The 15,818-nt window shown below is 50.7% G+C and overlaps 1 protein-coding gene across 1 annotated transcript in view; it reads left to right on the plus strand.

The window, feature by feature from the left end:
- Positions 1-15,818, plus strand: part of LOC132394964 (ubiquitin carboxyl-terminal hydrolase CYLD-like) — a 98,252-nt gene that overhangs the window by 17,189 nt on the left and 65,245 nt on the right. Inside the window, 3 exon segments of the mRNA XM_059971306.1 lie at positions 1,128-1,421; positions 5,927-6,032; positions 8,170-8,381. Coding sequence (XP_059827289.1) covers positions 1,128-1,421; positions 5,927-6,032; positions 8,170-8,381 — 612 coding nt within the window.

A 15,818-nucleotide genomic window follows, 5' to 3' on the forward strand; every position in this document is an offset into this window, starting at 1 on the left:
GCTATTCTGTATATATTTGCCCAAAGTTTGTAACTCATTCCTGGGTATCTGTTAATCCACATAGAAGTCCCCCAAATTCCTCAGTTCTAGTCCAGCCTGTATCCCACTCATGGGCATCTGTTATTCCATACATCATCATCATGTGCCATGTCATATGACATCATCATTATGTGCCATATCAAATGACATCATCATGTGCCATGTCATAAGACGTGGGCAATCACGCTCTTTGACCAGGATTGTTCTTGACAAGTTTTTTCACAGAAGTGGTTTGCCACCTTCTGGGCAGTGAGAGCCCCGCCGTTATCAATACTCTTCAGGGATTGCCCGCTTGGCGTCAGTGGTCGCGTAGCCAGGACTTGTGATATCCGCCTCTGCTCCCATGGCTTCCCGTGTGGGGGGGGCCAAGCAGGTGCCCAAGGGTGACCTGGAGGGTAACGGACAGCAGGAACCCCTTACGCCTCCTTTGGTAGAGGCATACCTCCACCGAGCCACCCAAATTCCATATGTGTTACCTCCCAGATTCCCACTTGTAACAGACACATGCGAGGGAGCTATGTCAGACTCAGGTTTGTTATCACTAAAGTATGTTGTGAAATTTGTTGTTCAATACATGAAAAATTACTGTAATTTACAACAGTTTGTACTGTGGTGGAGTCTAGGACCAGAGGGTGCAGTCAGTCTCTTTAGAGTGGAGACGAAGAGGAATTTCTTCAGCTAGAGGGTGGTGAATCGCTGGAATTCCTTTACACAAATGGCTGTGGAAGCCAAACCATTGGATGTATTTATACCAGAGGCTGATAGAGTCTAGATTAGTCAGGATGTCAAAGGTTATGGGGAGAAGGCAGAAAAATGGTGTGATGGAATGGGGAGCAGGCTTGGTGGGCTGAATGGCCTAATTCTGGTCTTAAAGTGTTATAAAAAAACCAAATAGTTCCAAAATCAATTAGATGTCCCGAATCCCACAATTTTCCTTCACACACCGTCAAACGTTGAACACTTACTGGTATTGAGCCCTCCCCTTTGTTTAGTTCAGGTTTTGGTGGTGGGGGGGTGGAATTCACTCATCTGTTCCACCCCTCCCACTGCAAAACCTCCCCTTCACTACCTCTTGTTGCTTTGTCCAGGTGGATGCAGACATTGACGGACTAAATGATGGAACATATGGCGGGAAGCAGTACTTCCAATGCAGGAAAAACCGCGGGTTCTTTGCGCCTTTCAGCAAGGTGAAGCCACTAAGGAGCTGTGCCGATACTGGGCAGTCGGCACTCACGGCGAGCCCGAACCACACCAGTACCGAGCACGGTTGTCCCATCAACCCTGGAGACCACGTGGCCATCTGCGTGAAAGACCTGGTGAAGGAAGGGATGGTGATGGGCCTCTCTGACAGGGGATCAATGGTTCTAGTCGACGTTAATCAGGTGAGTCGTCACATTTCAGGCTGTTCGATGGGAGATGGAAAGTAGAGTTGGCGCACACAGGTCGTCCCAGGAAGAAAGGTTAGACAATCAAGGCTCCAGTTTTCAGCTGGAGTTCAGAAGGATTGATTGGTTTACTGTTGCCTCATGTACCGCGGTATGGTGGAAAACGTTTGTTTGGGTGCCATCCAGACCTTTCACACCATATACAAACAAGTACAGTGAGGCCTTAAGTGTTGAAGTCGAACCTGCATCTACCACTGCAGCTGGCGACTCGTTCCACGCTCTCACCAGATTTCACAGTGAATTTAAATTATCGAAGTACATATGTGTCACCATGTTCATTTTCTTCTGGGCATTCTCAACAAATTTATAAAATTATATCCACAACAGAATCAATGAAAGACCAGCCATTTAGGGCGTTAAGCTAGACTGCAGATGACAACGAACTATGCAATTACAGAAAGAAGAAACAATAATAATAAATAAATAAACAAACAATAAATATCCAGAACGTAAGCTGAAGATTCCTTGGCAGTGAGTTCACTGGTTGTGGGAACAGTTCAGGGATGGGGCAAGTGAAGTTATCCCCTCTGGTGCAAGAGCTTGATGGTTGAGGGCTGGAAACTGTTCCTGAACCTGGTTGTTACCCCCTCTGAGCGAAGATGCTCTCTCCCATTTTCCCCTTAACCTTTAACCCATGACCTCTTGTCCTAGTCTCACCCAACCTCAGTGGAAAAAGCCTTCTTGCAGTACAAATTCAATTGTCCATCAACCATACATGAGTATAGCCAAAGAAACAGCATTCCTCCAGGGCCAAGGTGCAAAACACATCACCAACAACACACAGCATGCTACACGTGGTATATAGTACAAATAGCACATATGGTTATGTCTTCATGAAAACATACAGTCAGAACGAAAAAGAATATATTGTCCAAGTCCCTGAGTGGCATGACCTGATTGTTGGAAAGTTGTCCTTCCAGTTTGTTCATTCACTGAGCGAACACTGGAGGGCAGCACTTACGGGAGGGGCTAGCCCCGACCCAGTACGGATTCTAGTGTGCCCTACAGAGGCTCTCCCGCACTGCCCTTTCTCTTGGATGGCTGCTGCAGGCAAGTCCGCGGCCTAGGCCTAGTCTTCACCACAGCCGAGCCCCCGCCAAGGCAGTCACTTGCCCCATTTGTCGGATTGCACCCCATCTTGGCACAACAACACACAACAAGACCAGATGACAACGGTACACAACAAGTCCAGCTCCATCGCTATCGAGCAACTCGCTAATGTGATGGTCCTTTGGTACTTGATCTTCTTAGTATCCAGCAGTGACTTATGCTCATGAAAAAGACATATAAGACAAACAAATTTGCCTTTGATTGGACCTAGTGTGGCCGCTGCCTCTAAGCAAGCCCTCATCTTACTGTTTACCCTATCTATACTCCTCAGGTCTATGTCTCTTATCAAATCTTCTCTTATTCCCTTGTGCTCCAGGAAATAAATTCCTAACCTAGTCACCATTTCCCTATAACTCAGATTCTCAAATCCTAGCAACATCCTTGTAAATTTTCTCTGCACTATTCCAATCCTGTTGATATCTTCCCCATAGGTGGGTGACCAGAACTGGACACGGTTCTTCAAATTTAGTCTCGCCAATGTCTTCTGCAACTTCAGTATAATTTCTCAACTTGTGCACCCGGTTCTTTGGTTTGTGAAGGCCAATGTGCCAAAAGCTTTCTTTGCAGCCCTGTTTGTACCCCGACCTCCAATAATTCAGTGAACAAAGTCCTCGCCTGTCCAATCTCTCTCTATAGCTCAGTCTCTCGAATCCTGCCAACATTCTTGTGAATCTTTTCTGGGCTCTTTCCAGTTGAATAACATCTCTGCTGTAGCGCAGTGACCCCCCCCCCCCCCCCCGGTACGGCCTCACCAGCGTCCCATACAAATGCCCCATGACCTCCCAGCTATAGCGCAGTGACCACCCCCCCGGGTACGGCCTCACCAGCGTCCCGTACAAATGCCCCATGACCTCCCAGCTGTAGCGCAGTGACCCCCCCCCGGGTACGGCCTCACCAGCGTCCCGTACAAATGCCCCATGACCTCCCAGCTATAGCGCAGTGACCCCCCCCCCCGGGTGCGGCCTCACCAGCATCCCGTACAAATGCCCCATGACCTCCCAGCTATAGCGCAGTGACCCCCCCCCCCGGGTACGGCCTCACTAGCGTCCCGTACAAATGCCCCATGACCTCCCAGCTGTAGAGCAGTGACCCCCCCCCCGGGTGCGGCCTCACCAGCATCCCGTACAAATGCCCCATGACCTCCCAGCTATAGAGCAGTGACCCCCCCCCCCCCCGGGTAGGGCCTCACCAGCGTCCCGTACAAATGCCCCATGACCTCCCAGCTGTAGAGCAGTGACCCCCCCCCCCCCCCGGGTAGGGCCTCACTTGCGTCCCATACAAATGCCCCATGACCTCCTAGCTATAGAGCAGTGACCCCCCCCCCCCGGGTAGGGCCTCACCAGCGTCCCGTACAAATGCCCCATGACCTCCCAGCTGTAGCGCAGTGACCCCCCCCCCCCCCGGGTACGGCCTCACCAGCGTCCCGTACAAATGCCCCATGACCTCCCAGCTGTAGCGCAGTGACCCCCCCCCCGGGTACGGCCTCACCAGTGTCCCGTACAAATGCCCCATGACCTCCCAGCTGTAGCGCAGTGCCCCCCCCCCGGGTACGGCCTCACCAGCGTCCCGTACAAATGCCCCATGACCTCCCAGCTATAGCGCAGTGACCCCCCCGGGTACGGCCTCACCAGCGTCCCGTACAAATGCCCCATGACCTCCCAGCTATAGCGCAGTGACCCCCCCCCGGGTGCGGCCTCACCAGCGTCCCGTACAAATGCCCCATGACCTCCCAGCTGTAGCGCAGTGACCCCCCCCCCCCGGGTATGGCCTCACCAGCATCCCGTACAAATGCCCCATGACCTCCCAGCTATAGCGTAGTGACCCCCCCCGGGTACGGCCTCACCAGCGTCCCGTACAAATGCCCCATGACCTCCCAGCTATAGCGCAGTGACCCCCCCGGGTATGGCCTCACCAGCATACCGTACAAATGCCCCATGACCTCCCAGCTATAGCGCAGTGACCCCCCCCCCCCGGGTACGGCCTCACCATCGTCCCGTACAAATGCCCCATGACCTCCCAGCTATAGCGCAGTGACCCCCCCCCCCCCGGGTGCGGCCTCACCAGCATCCCGTACAAATGCCCCATGACCTCCCAGCTGTAGCGCAGTGACCCCCCCCCCCCGGGTACGGCCTCACCAGCGTCCCGTACAAATGCCCCATGACCTCCCAGCTATAGCGCAGTGACCCCCCCCCCCCCCGGGTACGGCCTCACCAGCGTCCCGTACAAATGCCCTATGACCTCCCAGCTATAGCGCAGTGACCCCCCCCCCCCCGGGTACGGCCTCACCAGCGTCCCGTACAAATGCCCCATGACCTCCCAGCTATAGCGCAGTGACCCCCCCCCCCCGGGTGCGGCCTCACCAGCATCCCGTACAAATGCCCCATGACCTCCCAGCTATAGCGCAGTGACCCCCCCCCCCCCGGGTACGGCCTCACTAGCGTCCCGTACAAATGCCCCATGACCTCCCAGCTATAGCGCAGTGACCCCCCCCCGGGTACGGCCTCACCATCGTCCCGTACAAATGCCCCATGACCTCCCAGCTATAGCGCAGTGACCCCCCCCGGGTACGGCCTCACCAGCGTCCTGTACAAATGCCCCATGACCTCCCAGCTGTAGCGCAGTGACCCCCCTCCCCCGGGTACGGCCTCACCAGCGTCCCGTACAAATGCCCCATGACCTCCCAGCTATAGCGCAGTGACCCCCCCGGGTATGGCCTCACCAGCATACCGTACAAATGCCCCATGACCTCCCAGCTATAGCGCAGTGACCACCCCCCCGGGTACGGCCTCACCAGCGTCCCGTACAAATGCCCCATGACCTCCCAGCTGTAGCGCAGTGACCCCCCCCCCCCGGGTACGGCCTCACCAGCGTCCCGTACAAATGCCCCATGACCTCCCAGCTATAGCGCAGTGACCCCCCCCCCGGGTACGGCCTCACCAGCGTCCCGTACAAATGCCCCATGACCTCCCAGCTATAGCGCAGTGACCCCCCCCCCCCCCCGGGTACGGCCTCACCAGCGTCCCGTACAAATGCCCCATGACCTCCCAGCTATAGCGCAGTGACCCCCCCCCCCCCCCGGGTACGGCCTCACCAGCGTCCCGTACAAATGCCCCATGACCTCCCAGCTGTAGCGCAGTGACCCCCCCCCCCCCCCCGGGTACGGCCTCACCAGCGTCCCGTACAAATGCCCCATGACCTCCCAGCTATAGCGCAGTGACCCCCCCCCCCCCCCCCCGGGTACGGCCTCACCAGCGTCCCGTACAAATGCCCTATGACCTCCCAGCTGCAGCTTTTTGCAGCACCCGCCTGAGGATCTGTTTCCTCTGTTCCAGGACCCGTCGAAGGGAGAAGGCCCGGTACCCCTGATGAACGTCCCAGTGGACTCCGTCATCAAGAAGGAAAAGCTGCAGCCCCCCCGAAACGTCCAACGCAGCATCTGTGAGTGGTGTGGGGGACGTCTCAGAGGCTGGGTGGCGGGAGGTCAGGTGAGGTGGGGAGTGGAGAATGGGGGGAAGACAGTGATCTGCTCACGTGGGGGATTTTCTGTGTGGTACGAGGAGCTGGGGGGGGTGCTGTCTGAGGCGGTCTTGGACAGGCTCAGTCGAGTTGTCAGGCTGACGCAGTCCAGCGGTTCTTTCCTCCACCCTCTGCTTCCGCCTACAAATCCCAGTCACATAGCACGGAAGGATTCCTTTGATTCCGCTGGTCCGTACTGACCAAGGTTCCCCATCAAAGCTGGTCCCATTAGCTTGCACTTGGCATGGAACCTTCCAGTCCTTTCCTACCGCTCCCACCGTTTAAATGCTGTTAATGTACGTAACTAGCCCACCGGTCCTGCAGTGGCATCGGCCCGGACTTTCAGGCGAGTGGACCCAGCCTGCTCCTTACACGCTTTCAATCCCTGACGGGTTGAACGTCGAGGCGGCAACTCAACCTCATAAAAAACAGGCAAACGTTACAGACAGCAAAGACGCCGCCCACTGCACCACAAGGCATGAAAAGGAGCAGCAACGATTTACAGAAATAACAATTCAAAGACAGTTACAGCCTCTTCCCCCGTAAGGTCATTCCATATACTGTCCACTCTCTGGATGAAAAATTGCCCCTCAGGTTCTCATTAAATCTCTCCCTTCTCACCTTAAGCACTCAGTGGCCACTTTATTATGTACAGGAGTGGACCGTGGTGCAGCCATCCACTTCAAGATTCAACTTCTCCGTCCAGAGATGCTCTTCTTCACCGCTGTTGTAACAGATAACGATTTGAGTTGCTGTCACCTTCCTATCTGCTTGAGCCAGTCTGGCCTTTCTCCTCCGACCCCTCATTAACAAGAATCAGGTCTGCAGAGTTCCCGCTCACTGGATGTTTTTCGTTTTTCACGCCTTGCTCTGTAAACCAGACTGTCTTGTGAAAATCCCAGGAGATAAGCAGTTCCTGAGATACTCAAACCACCCCGTCTGGCACCAACAATCATTGCGCAGTCAGAGTTATCTAGATCACATTTTTTCCCCATTCTGATGTTTGAGCTGAACAACTGAACCTCTTGACCACGTCCGCATGCTTTTATGCATTGAGTTGCTGCCACATGATTGGCTGATTAGTTATTTGCAGTAATGACCAAGTATGCAGTTGTATCTAACAATATGGCTATTGAGCACCCTCCAGTTCTTGGTTCCCCAACTCTGAGAAAAAGACAGTACATTCACTCTGTGCATGTCCCTCAAGGACTTTATACACCACCATCGAGCAGACCTTCAAAAGATAACACCCATCATGGACTCCCATCACTCAGGACATGCCCTCTTCTCATTGCTGCCACTAGACAGGAGCTACAGGAGCCTGAAGACCCACACTCAATGATTCAGAAACAGATTCTTCCCTCTGCCATCCGATTTCTGAACAATCTGTGAACTCACTACTTTCACCCCTCGTGACCTTACACTCTCAATAATGTCACCCCTCGTCACTTTATACCCCTTGATAACGTCACCCCTCATGACCTTACAGACTCGATAATGTCACCCCTCGTCACTTTATACCCCTTGATAACGTCACCCCTCGTGACCTTACACTCTCGATAACGTCACCCCTTGTCACTTTATACGCCTTGATAACGTCACCCCTCGTGACCTTACACTCTCGATAACGTCACCCCTTGTCACTTTATACCCCTTGATAATGTCACCCCTCATGACCTTACAGACTCGATAATGTCACCCCTTGTCACTTTATACCCCTTGATAACGTCACCCCTCGTGACCTTACACACTCGATAACGTCACCCCTCGTGACCTTACACACTCGATAATGTCACCCCTCGTGACCTTACACACTCGATAACGTCACCCCTCGTGACCTTACACACTCGATAACGTCACCCCTCATCAGTTTTTCCTCTCTGTCAGTCCTGAATCACGTTAGGAAAGTTAACACATCTTGTAATCCTGCAACTCGTGCCCAGGGATTCCCAGACACCTCCACATCTGCAAGCTTTGCTGTTTCTCAAAGGGGCAGGGTCAGAGTGGCTGGCCCTGGACTCTTGCTCACTTACCTGGGCCCTGGCTTGTTTCCTTGCAGCCCGAGAGAGCCAGATCTTGGTGGACGGCGTAGAGAAAGGTGGGAGCCTGCGACACCAGGCTCCAGTGAATGGGGGGAGCCCTCCCCGCCGTCCGCTCGGAGTCAATTCTGTGGTGCAGATCAACATAGACCAGGGACCTCCGGTGACTGGGGTCATCCGGTGGACGGGGCAACTGCCAGGGGTGTCCGGACAGCAGGCTGGTGTGGAGCTGGTGAGTTTAGCATGGGGAGGGAATCGGCGGGCTCTCTGCATGCTCATGGAAGTAGTAACGGGTTTCATTACGTCATGCAAACATGAAGCAAGCTGCCAGTAGAAGTAAGTTTAAAATAAATTTATCATCAAACAACCCACGTTACTGTGCAAAAATCGTGGGCATCCTAGGTTTTTAAATGGCTTCAGGTGCTGTGGCCTCCACAGAGCCCTGATCGCAACACCATCGAGGCTGTCTGGGGTTAGACAGAAGCAAGCGAGACAGCGGAAGAACTGCGGCAAGTTCTCCAAGATGCTTGGAACGACCTAGCAGCCGATTTTGTATAAAACTGCACGTCAGTGTACCTGAGAGAGTTGTAAAGGCAAAGAGTGGTCACACCAAATATTGATTTGATTTTGTTTTTTACTGTTTATTGCTCTTCATAGTTTTTTTTGATATTTAGAAACTTTTCATTATTTTTGAAAGTGTCTTCATCTCACAGAATTTTTTTATGTTTCCAAGACTTTTGTACAGTACTGTATATGTTACTATATACTCGTTCAAAGTTCAAATTGATTATCAGGGGATGTATAAATGCATTATCAAAGCACATATATGTCACCATATGCTGTACTAGTTCAACGTATATGGACACGCAAGAAACTACCAGAGCTGATGACCCAAAAATTGTCAACCATCCCTTCACAACTGGTTTTTGCCATGTTTCCTGTAACTTATAAAGTGGCCATAAAGTGTATGTTTGCAGCCCACCCACCCCAAGGTTTGACGTGTTGAGCTTTCAGAGATGCTCTTCTGCACACTGCTGATGTAACGTGAGCTTATTTGAGATGCTGTTGCCTTCCTGTCAGCTTGAACCAGTCTGGCCTTTCTCCTCCGACCTCTCTCATTAACAAGGCGTTTTCACCCCCAGAACTGCCGCCCACTGGATTTTTTTTTTGTTGTTTTTTGTACCATTCTCTGTAAACTCTACAGACTGTTATATGTGAAAATCCCAGGAGATCAGCAGTTTCTGAGATACTCAAACCACCCCATCTGGCACCAACAAACATTCCACAGTCAAGGTCACCAGGATGACATTTTCTCCCCGTTCTGATATTTTTTTCCTGATTGACAGCTGATCCTCTTGACCACGTCTGCATGCTTTTATGCATTGAGTTGCTGCCCCAATTCTGGTCACCTCACTACAGGAAGGATGTGGATACTATAGAGAGAGTGCAGAGGAGATTTACAAGGACGTTCCCTGGATTGGGGAGCATGCCTTATGAGAATAGGTTGAGTGAACTCGGCCTTTTCTCCTTGGAGCGACAGAGGATGAGAGGTGACCTGATAGAGGTGTATAAGATGTTGAGAGGCATTGATTGTGGGGATAGGCAGAGGCTTTTTCCCAGGCCTGAAGTGGCTAACACGAGGAGGCATAGTTTTAAGGTGCTTGGAAGTAGGTACAAGGGGGATGTCAGGGGTAAGTTTTTTACACAGAGAGTGGCCAGCGTGTGGAATGCACTGCCAGCGATGGTGGTAAAATAGGGTCTTTTAAGAGCATCTTAGGTAGATACATGGAGCTTAGAAAAACAGAGGGCTATGTGGTAGGGAAATTCTAGGCAGTTTCCAGAGTAGGTTACATGGTCAGCACAATTTTGTGGGCCGAAGGGCCTGTAATATGCTGTAGATTTCTGTGTTCTATGTTCACATGATTGGCCGATTAGATATTTGCATTAACGAGGTGTACTGGTGTAGCTAATAAAATGGCCACTGTGTGTATTTCCTGCTTACAACGGTGTGTTGGCGATTGCAACATCGCCTGCAGTTGAAGAGGAAGCGTGCACAGAGAACTAAAACTGAAAGGAGACTTTTGGAAATCCCCAACAGAATTTTCAAAGAAAAGGAGAGTGAACTAATAGAAACCTTGGCTGTTAAACAAGTTTCTCTCTCCACAGAGTGTGGCAGCAATTTCTCTTGTGAGTTCAGAGTGTTCAGCATCAGCAGGTTAACACAAAGTCCAGACTGGTTTTCTACTGAGTGCTGGGTGCATGGAACAGCCTGTCAGGGGTGATGGTGGAGGCAGAAACACCCGGGACAGTTAGGGAATTCTTAATTAGACGCATGGATGAAAGAACAATGGAGGGTTTTGCGGAAGGGAAGGTAGATTGAATGTAGTGGAGGTTAAAAGGCAGCCACAACATTGTAGGCCAAAGGACCTGTACTGTACTGTACTGTTAGACCTGGAACCCTTCGGCCTGCAATGTAGTACTGAACCAATTACAATAGTAATCAAATGGACAGCTAAACTAATCCCTTCTGGCTACACAAATGTCCCTATCCTTCCATTTTCCTCACATTCCTGGACTTATCTAAACATCTCTTAGAAGTTTCTAATGTATCTGCCTCTAACACCTACTGAGTAACCCACATTCCACATTACGTGTAAAACTAATTCCCCTCATATCTCCTTTTAAATTACCCCCTCTCACCTTCAATGTATGCCCTCTGGTGTTAGACATTTCAACCCTGGGAAAAGGTAGTGTGTTTCTACTCTGTCTGTGCCTCTCATAATCTTAGACCATAAGACATAGGAGCAGAATTAGGCCACTCAGCCCATCGAGTCTGCTCCGCCATTCCATGATGGCTGATCCCGGATCCCATTCAACCCCATACACCTGCCTTCTCACCATGTCCCTTGATGCCCCGACCGATCAGGAAACTATCAACTTCCTCATTTAACATACCCATGGACTTGGCCCTCACCACAGTCTGAGGCAGAGCATTCCACAGGTTCACTACTCTCTGGCAAAAAATTCCTCCTTACCTCCGTTCTAAAAGGTCGCCTCTCAATTTTGAGGCCATGCCCCCTAGTTCTGGATACCCCCACCAGAGGAAACATCCTCTCCACATCCACCCCATCTAGTCCGTTCAACATTCAGTAGGTTTCAATGAGATCCCCCCACATTCTAATAAACTCCAGTGAGTACAGGCCCAAAGCTGCCAAACACTCCTCATATGTTAACCCCTTCATTCCCGGAATCATCCTCATGAACCTCCTCTGGACTCTCCCCAATGACAACACATCCTTTCTGAGATATGGGGCCCAAAACTGTCAACAATACTCCAAGTGAGACCTGACTAGTGTCTTATAAAGGCTCAGCATTATCTACTTGCTTTTATATTCTATTCCCCTTGAAATAAATGCCAACATTACATTTACCTTCTTCACCACAGACTCAACCTGTAAATTAACCTTCTGGACCTCTGATGTTTGATTTTTCTCCCCATGTAGATAATAGTCCGCACCATTGTTCCTTTTACCAAAATGCATTATCATACATTTCCCAACACTGTATTCCATCGAGTCATGCTGCAATCACATTGCTTCCTCAGCACTACCTACCCCTCCACCTATCTTTGAATCATCCACAAACTTTGCCACAAGTCATCAAATCCATTATCTGAATCACCAACAAACAATGTGAGAAGTATTGGTCCCAGTACTGACCCCTGAGGGACACCACTAGTCACTGGCAGCCAACCAGAAAAGGCCCCTTTTATTCCCACTCGCTGCCTCCTGCCTGTCAGACATTCCTCTGTCCATGCCAGTCCCTCTCCTGTAAATTCACAGGGTCTTATCTTGTTAAGCAGCCTCATGTGGCACCTTATCAAAAGCCTTCTGAAAATCCAAGTAAATGACTCCACTGCCTCTCCTTTGTCCACCCTGCTTGTTACTTCCTCGAAGAACTCTTAACAGATTCGTCAGGCAAGATTTCCCTTGAAAAAAACCATGCTGACTTTGACTTATTTTATCATTAGTCTCCAAGTCTCTCGAAACCTCATCCTTAATATTAGACTCTAACATTCCCCAACCATTGAGATCAGACTAACAGACCTAGAATTTCCTTTCTTTTGCCTTCCTCCCTTCTTGAAGAGTGGAGTGACATTTGCAATTTTCCAGTCCAGGACCATGCCGGAATCAAGTGATTCTTGAAAGATCATGACCAATGCATCTGTTATCTCTTCAGCAACCTCTCTCAGGACTCTGGGATGTAGTTCATCTGGTCCAGATGACTTATCCACCTGAAGACCTTTGAGTTTGTCTAGCACTTTTTCCTTTGTAAGAGCAATGGCACTCACTCCTGTTCCCTGACACTCACAGACTTCTGGCACAGTGCGAGTGTCTTCCACAGTGAAGACTGATGCAAAGTACCCATTAAGTTCATCTGCCAATTCTTTGTCCCCCATTACTGCCTCATTAGCATCATTTTCCAGTGGTCCGATATCAACTCTCACCTTCCTTTTACTCTTTATACAACTGAAAAAACTTATAGTATCTTGCTTTTTATTATTGGCCAGTCTGCTCTTTCCCTTCTTATAGCTTTTTAGTTGCCTTTTTTTTATTTTAAAAGCTTCTCAATCATCCACTTTTGCTATCTAATATGTCTTTTCCTTGGCTTTTCTGCAGTCTTTAACCTCCCTTGTCAGCCACGGTTGCCTACGTCTTCCTCTGTGGGACATATCTATCCTGCGCCTTGTGAACTGTTCCCAGAAACTTCAGCCATCTCTGTTCTGCCGTCATCCCGGCCAGTATCCTCCCCCAATCCACCTGGGCAAGCTCTGTAATTCCCCTTATTCCATTGTGAATCAGATATACGAGTCATGCTTCTCCCTCTCAAACTGCAATATGAATTCAGTCATGTGATGATCAGCTCTCCCCTCAGCCTCTGCTTCTCCGGAGAAGTTCGCCCAGCCCCTGGGGCACAGTCCCTCCAATACAGACAGCACCCTGGTCAACCTGTTCTGCACTCTGCTCTTCGTAAACAACCCCGCCTTCAGCTGATGAGCTGCCCTTGGTTTGAAGTGGAAGTACAAAGGTTGAGGCATAGCCCTTCCTCCCTGTTGCTGTGCCCACCTCCAGCTCCCTCCAGTCAGCCCGCGGATACGCGGGGTAGGGTTGTACGTGTTGGGCTCTCTGGGCTATGCCAGCTGTAAATGCAGGCTCTGCTTCACTTCCGCCTTTGTTTATACATTGCTTCACTCTTTCAGCTACAACTTAGTTGTTATTGTTATTTTTATTTATTTGTTTAGAGATATGGCAGGGTGACAGGCCTTTCAGCCCAACAAGCCCATGCTACCCAATTACACCCATGTGACTGATTGCTAACCTGTACATCTTTGGACTGCGGGAGGAAACCCACGTGGTCACGGGGAGAACGTACAGACTCCTCACAGAGAGCGGCAGAATTGAACCCCAGTCGCTTGGCACTGTAATTCCTGGTGCAATTAGAGTATGTGACTCCTTAATTGATTATCTAACTAAAGTATGTGACTATGGTCATTTAGTCTTATAGAGTATATGTGTATATAAACCAGCAGGCCCTTCGACCTGTCTGGTTTGTGCTAACCAGATCCGTCCCATTTGCCTGCAGTGGCCCATATTCCCGAAAGCAGGAGATCCCAGCCTGGGGTCCACAGATCCCTTGGGCAATGGTAAGGCTCCATGGCAGAACCACTGATTTAAGGAATTGTGCTTCAAGAGGATTTAAGGGAAAAGCAAGCAGCAGGGTAAAAGAATTTATCTAGAAAGCCAGAAATGTTGAAAGCTCTTTCATTGTAAAATGCTTCCGGGAATGTAAAGGCAGCAGCGGGACTCATGACAGGCCAGGGCCAGACAGAGATTCAGTGTAAAAGGCGGAGGGCAATGTGACAAAATTATCAGCAATTGCACAAGGTTTAATCAGTGACGGTCCTGGTTGCTAGGGACAAATTCCTCTTCCTCTTGCAGCTTGCTCCACATGCAGAGCACCCTTTGTATGAAAACAATGTCCCTCTGGTTTCTATTAAATCCCTCCCCTCTGTTCATAAACCTGTGCCCTCTGGTTCTTCATTCCCCAACCCTGGGCAAACGACTGTGTGCATTCCCCCTCTCTCTGCCCCTCATGATATTATACACCAGTACAAGTTCAACCCTCAGTCTCCTACCCTCAACCTCCCTCTGTTCCTCAGTCCCTGGAGTATTGTGTGCAGTTATATACAATGAGCGGTAGGGCACGAGGAGAGCGGAATCGGGGTCTGGTAGATAGGCACACTGGCCTTCATAGATCGAACTGTCAAGTACACGAGTTGGGATGTTATGTTGAAGTTTTGTAAGAATTTGGAGTATTGTCTCCAGTTCAATTCACCTACCTATAGGATGGATATCACTAGCATTGAAGTGCAGAGGAAATTTACAAAGGTGATTAGGAAAGGGTTGAATAGTTTAGGAATTTGTTCCCTGGAGTGTAGGAGAATGAGGGGAAATCTGATAGAGGTATATTCAAAATTATCAGCAGTATAGATTGAGTAAAAGTTTGCAAGCATTCTCCCTCAGACTGGATGTGTACACACGGTACTCCACACGCTCCTCACGTACACACACCGTACTCCACACGCTCCTCACGTACACACACGGTACTCCACGCCCTCCTCACGTACACACACGGTACTCCACACGCTCCTCACATGTACACACACGGTACTCCACACCCTCCTCACGTACACACACGGTGTACTCCACTCCCTCCTCACATACACACAACGTACTCCACTCCCTCCTCACGTACACACACCGTACTCCACACCCTCCTCATGTACACACACGGTACTCCACACCCTCCTCATGTACACACAACGTACTCCACACCCTCCTCACATGTACACACACGGTACTCCACACCCTCCTCACATACACACACGGTACTCCACACCCTCCTCACGTACACACACCGTACTCCACACCCTCCTCACGTACACACACGGTACTCCACACCCTCCTCGTGTACACACACGGTACTCCACACCCTCCTCGTGTACACACACAGTACTCCACACCCTCCTCACGTACACACACGGTACTCCACACCCTCCTCACGTACACACACCGTACTCCACACCCTCCTCACGTACACACACGGTACTCCACACCCTCCTCACGTACACACACGGTACTCCACACCCTCCTCACGTACACACACGGTACTCCACACCCTCCTCATGTACACACGCGGTACTCCACACCCTCCTCACGTACACACACGGTAATCCACACCCTCCTCACATACACACGCGGTACTCCACACCCTCCTCACGTACACACAACGTACTCCACTCCCTCCTCACGTACACACACGGTAATCCACACCCTCCTCACGTACACACACGGTACTCCACACCCTCCTCACGTACACACACGGTAATCCACACCCTCCTCACGTACACACACGGTACTCCACTCCCTCCTCACGTACACACACGGTACTCCACACCCTCCTCACGTACACACGCGGTACTCCACACCCTCCTCACGTACACACAACGTACTTCACACCCTCCTCACGTACACACACGGTACTCCACACCCTCCTCACATACACACGCGGTACTCCACACCCTCCTCACGTACACACGCGGTACTCC

The sequence above is a fragment of the Hypanus sabinus genome, chromosome 6, assembly GCF_030144855.1.
Source record: "Hypanus sabinus isolate sHypSab1 chromosome 6, sHypSab1.hap1, whole genome shotgun sequence".
Classification (NCBI taxonomy): Eukaryota; Metazoa; Chordata; class Chondrichthyes; order Myliobatiformes; family Dasyatidae; genus Hypanus; species Hypanus sabinus.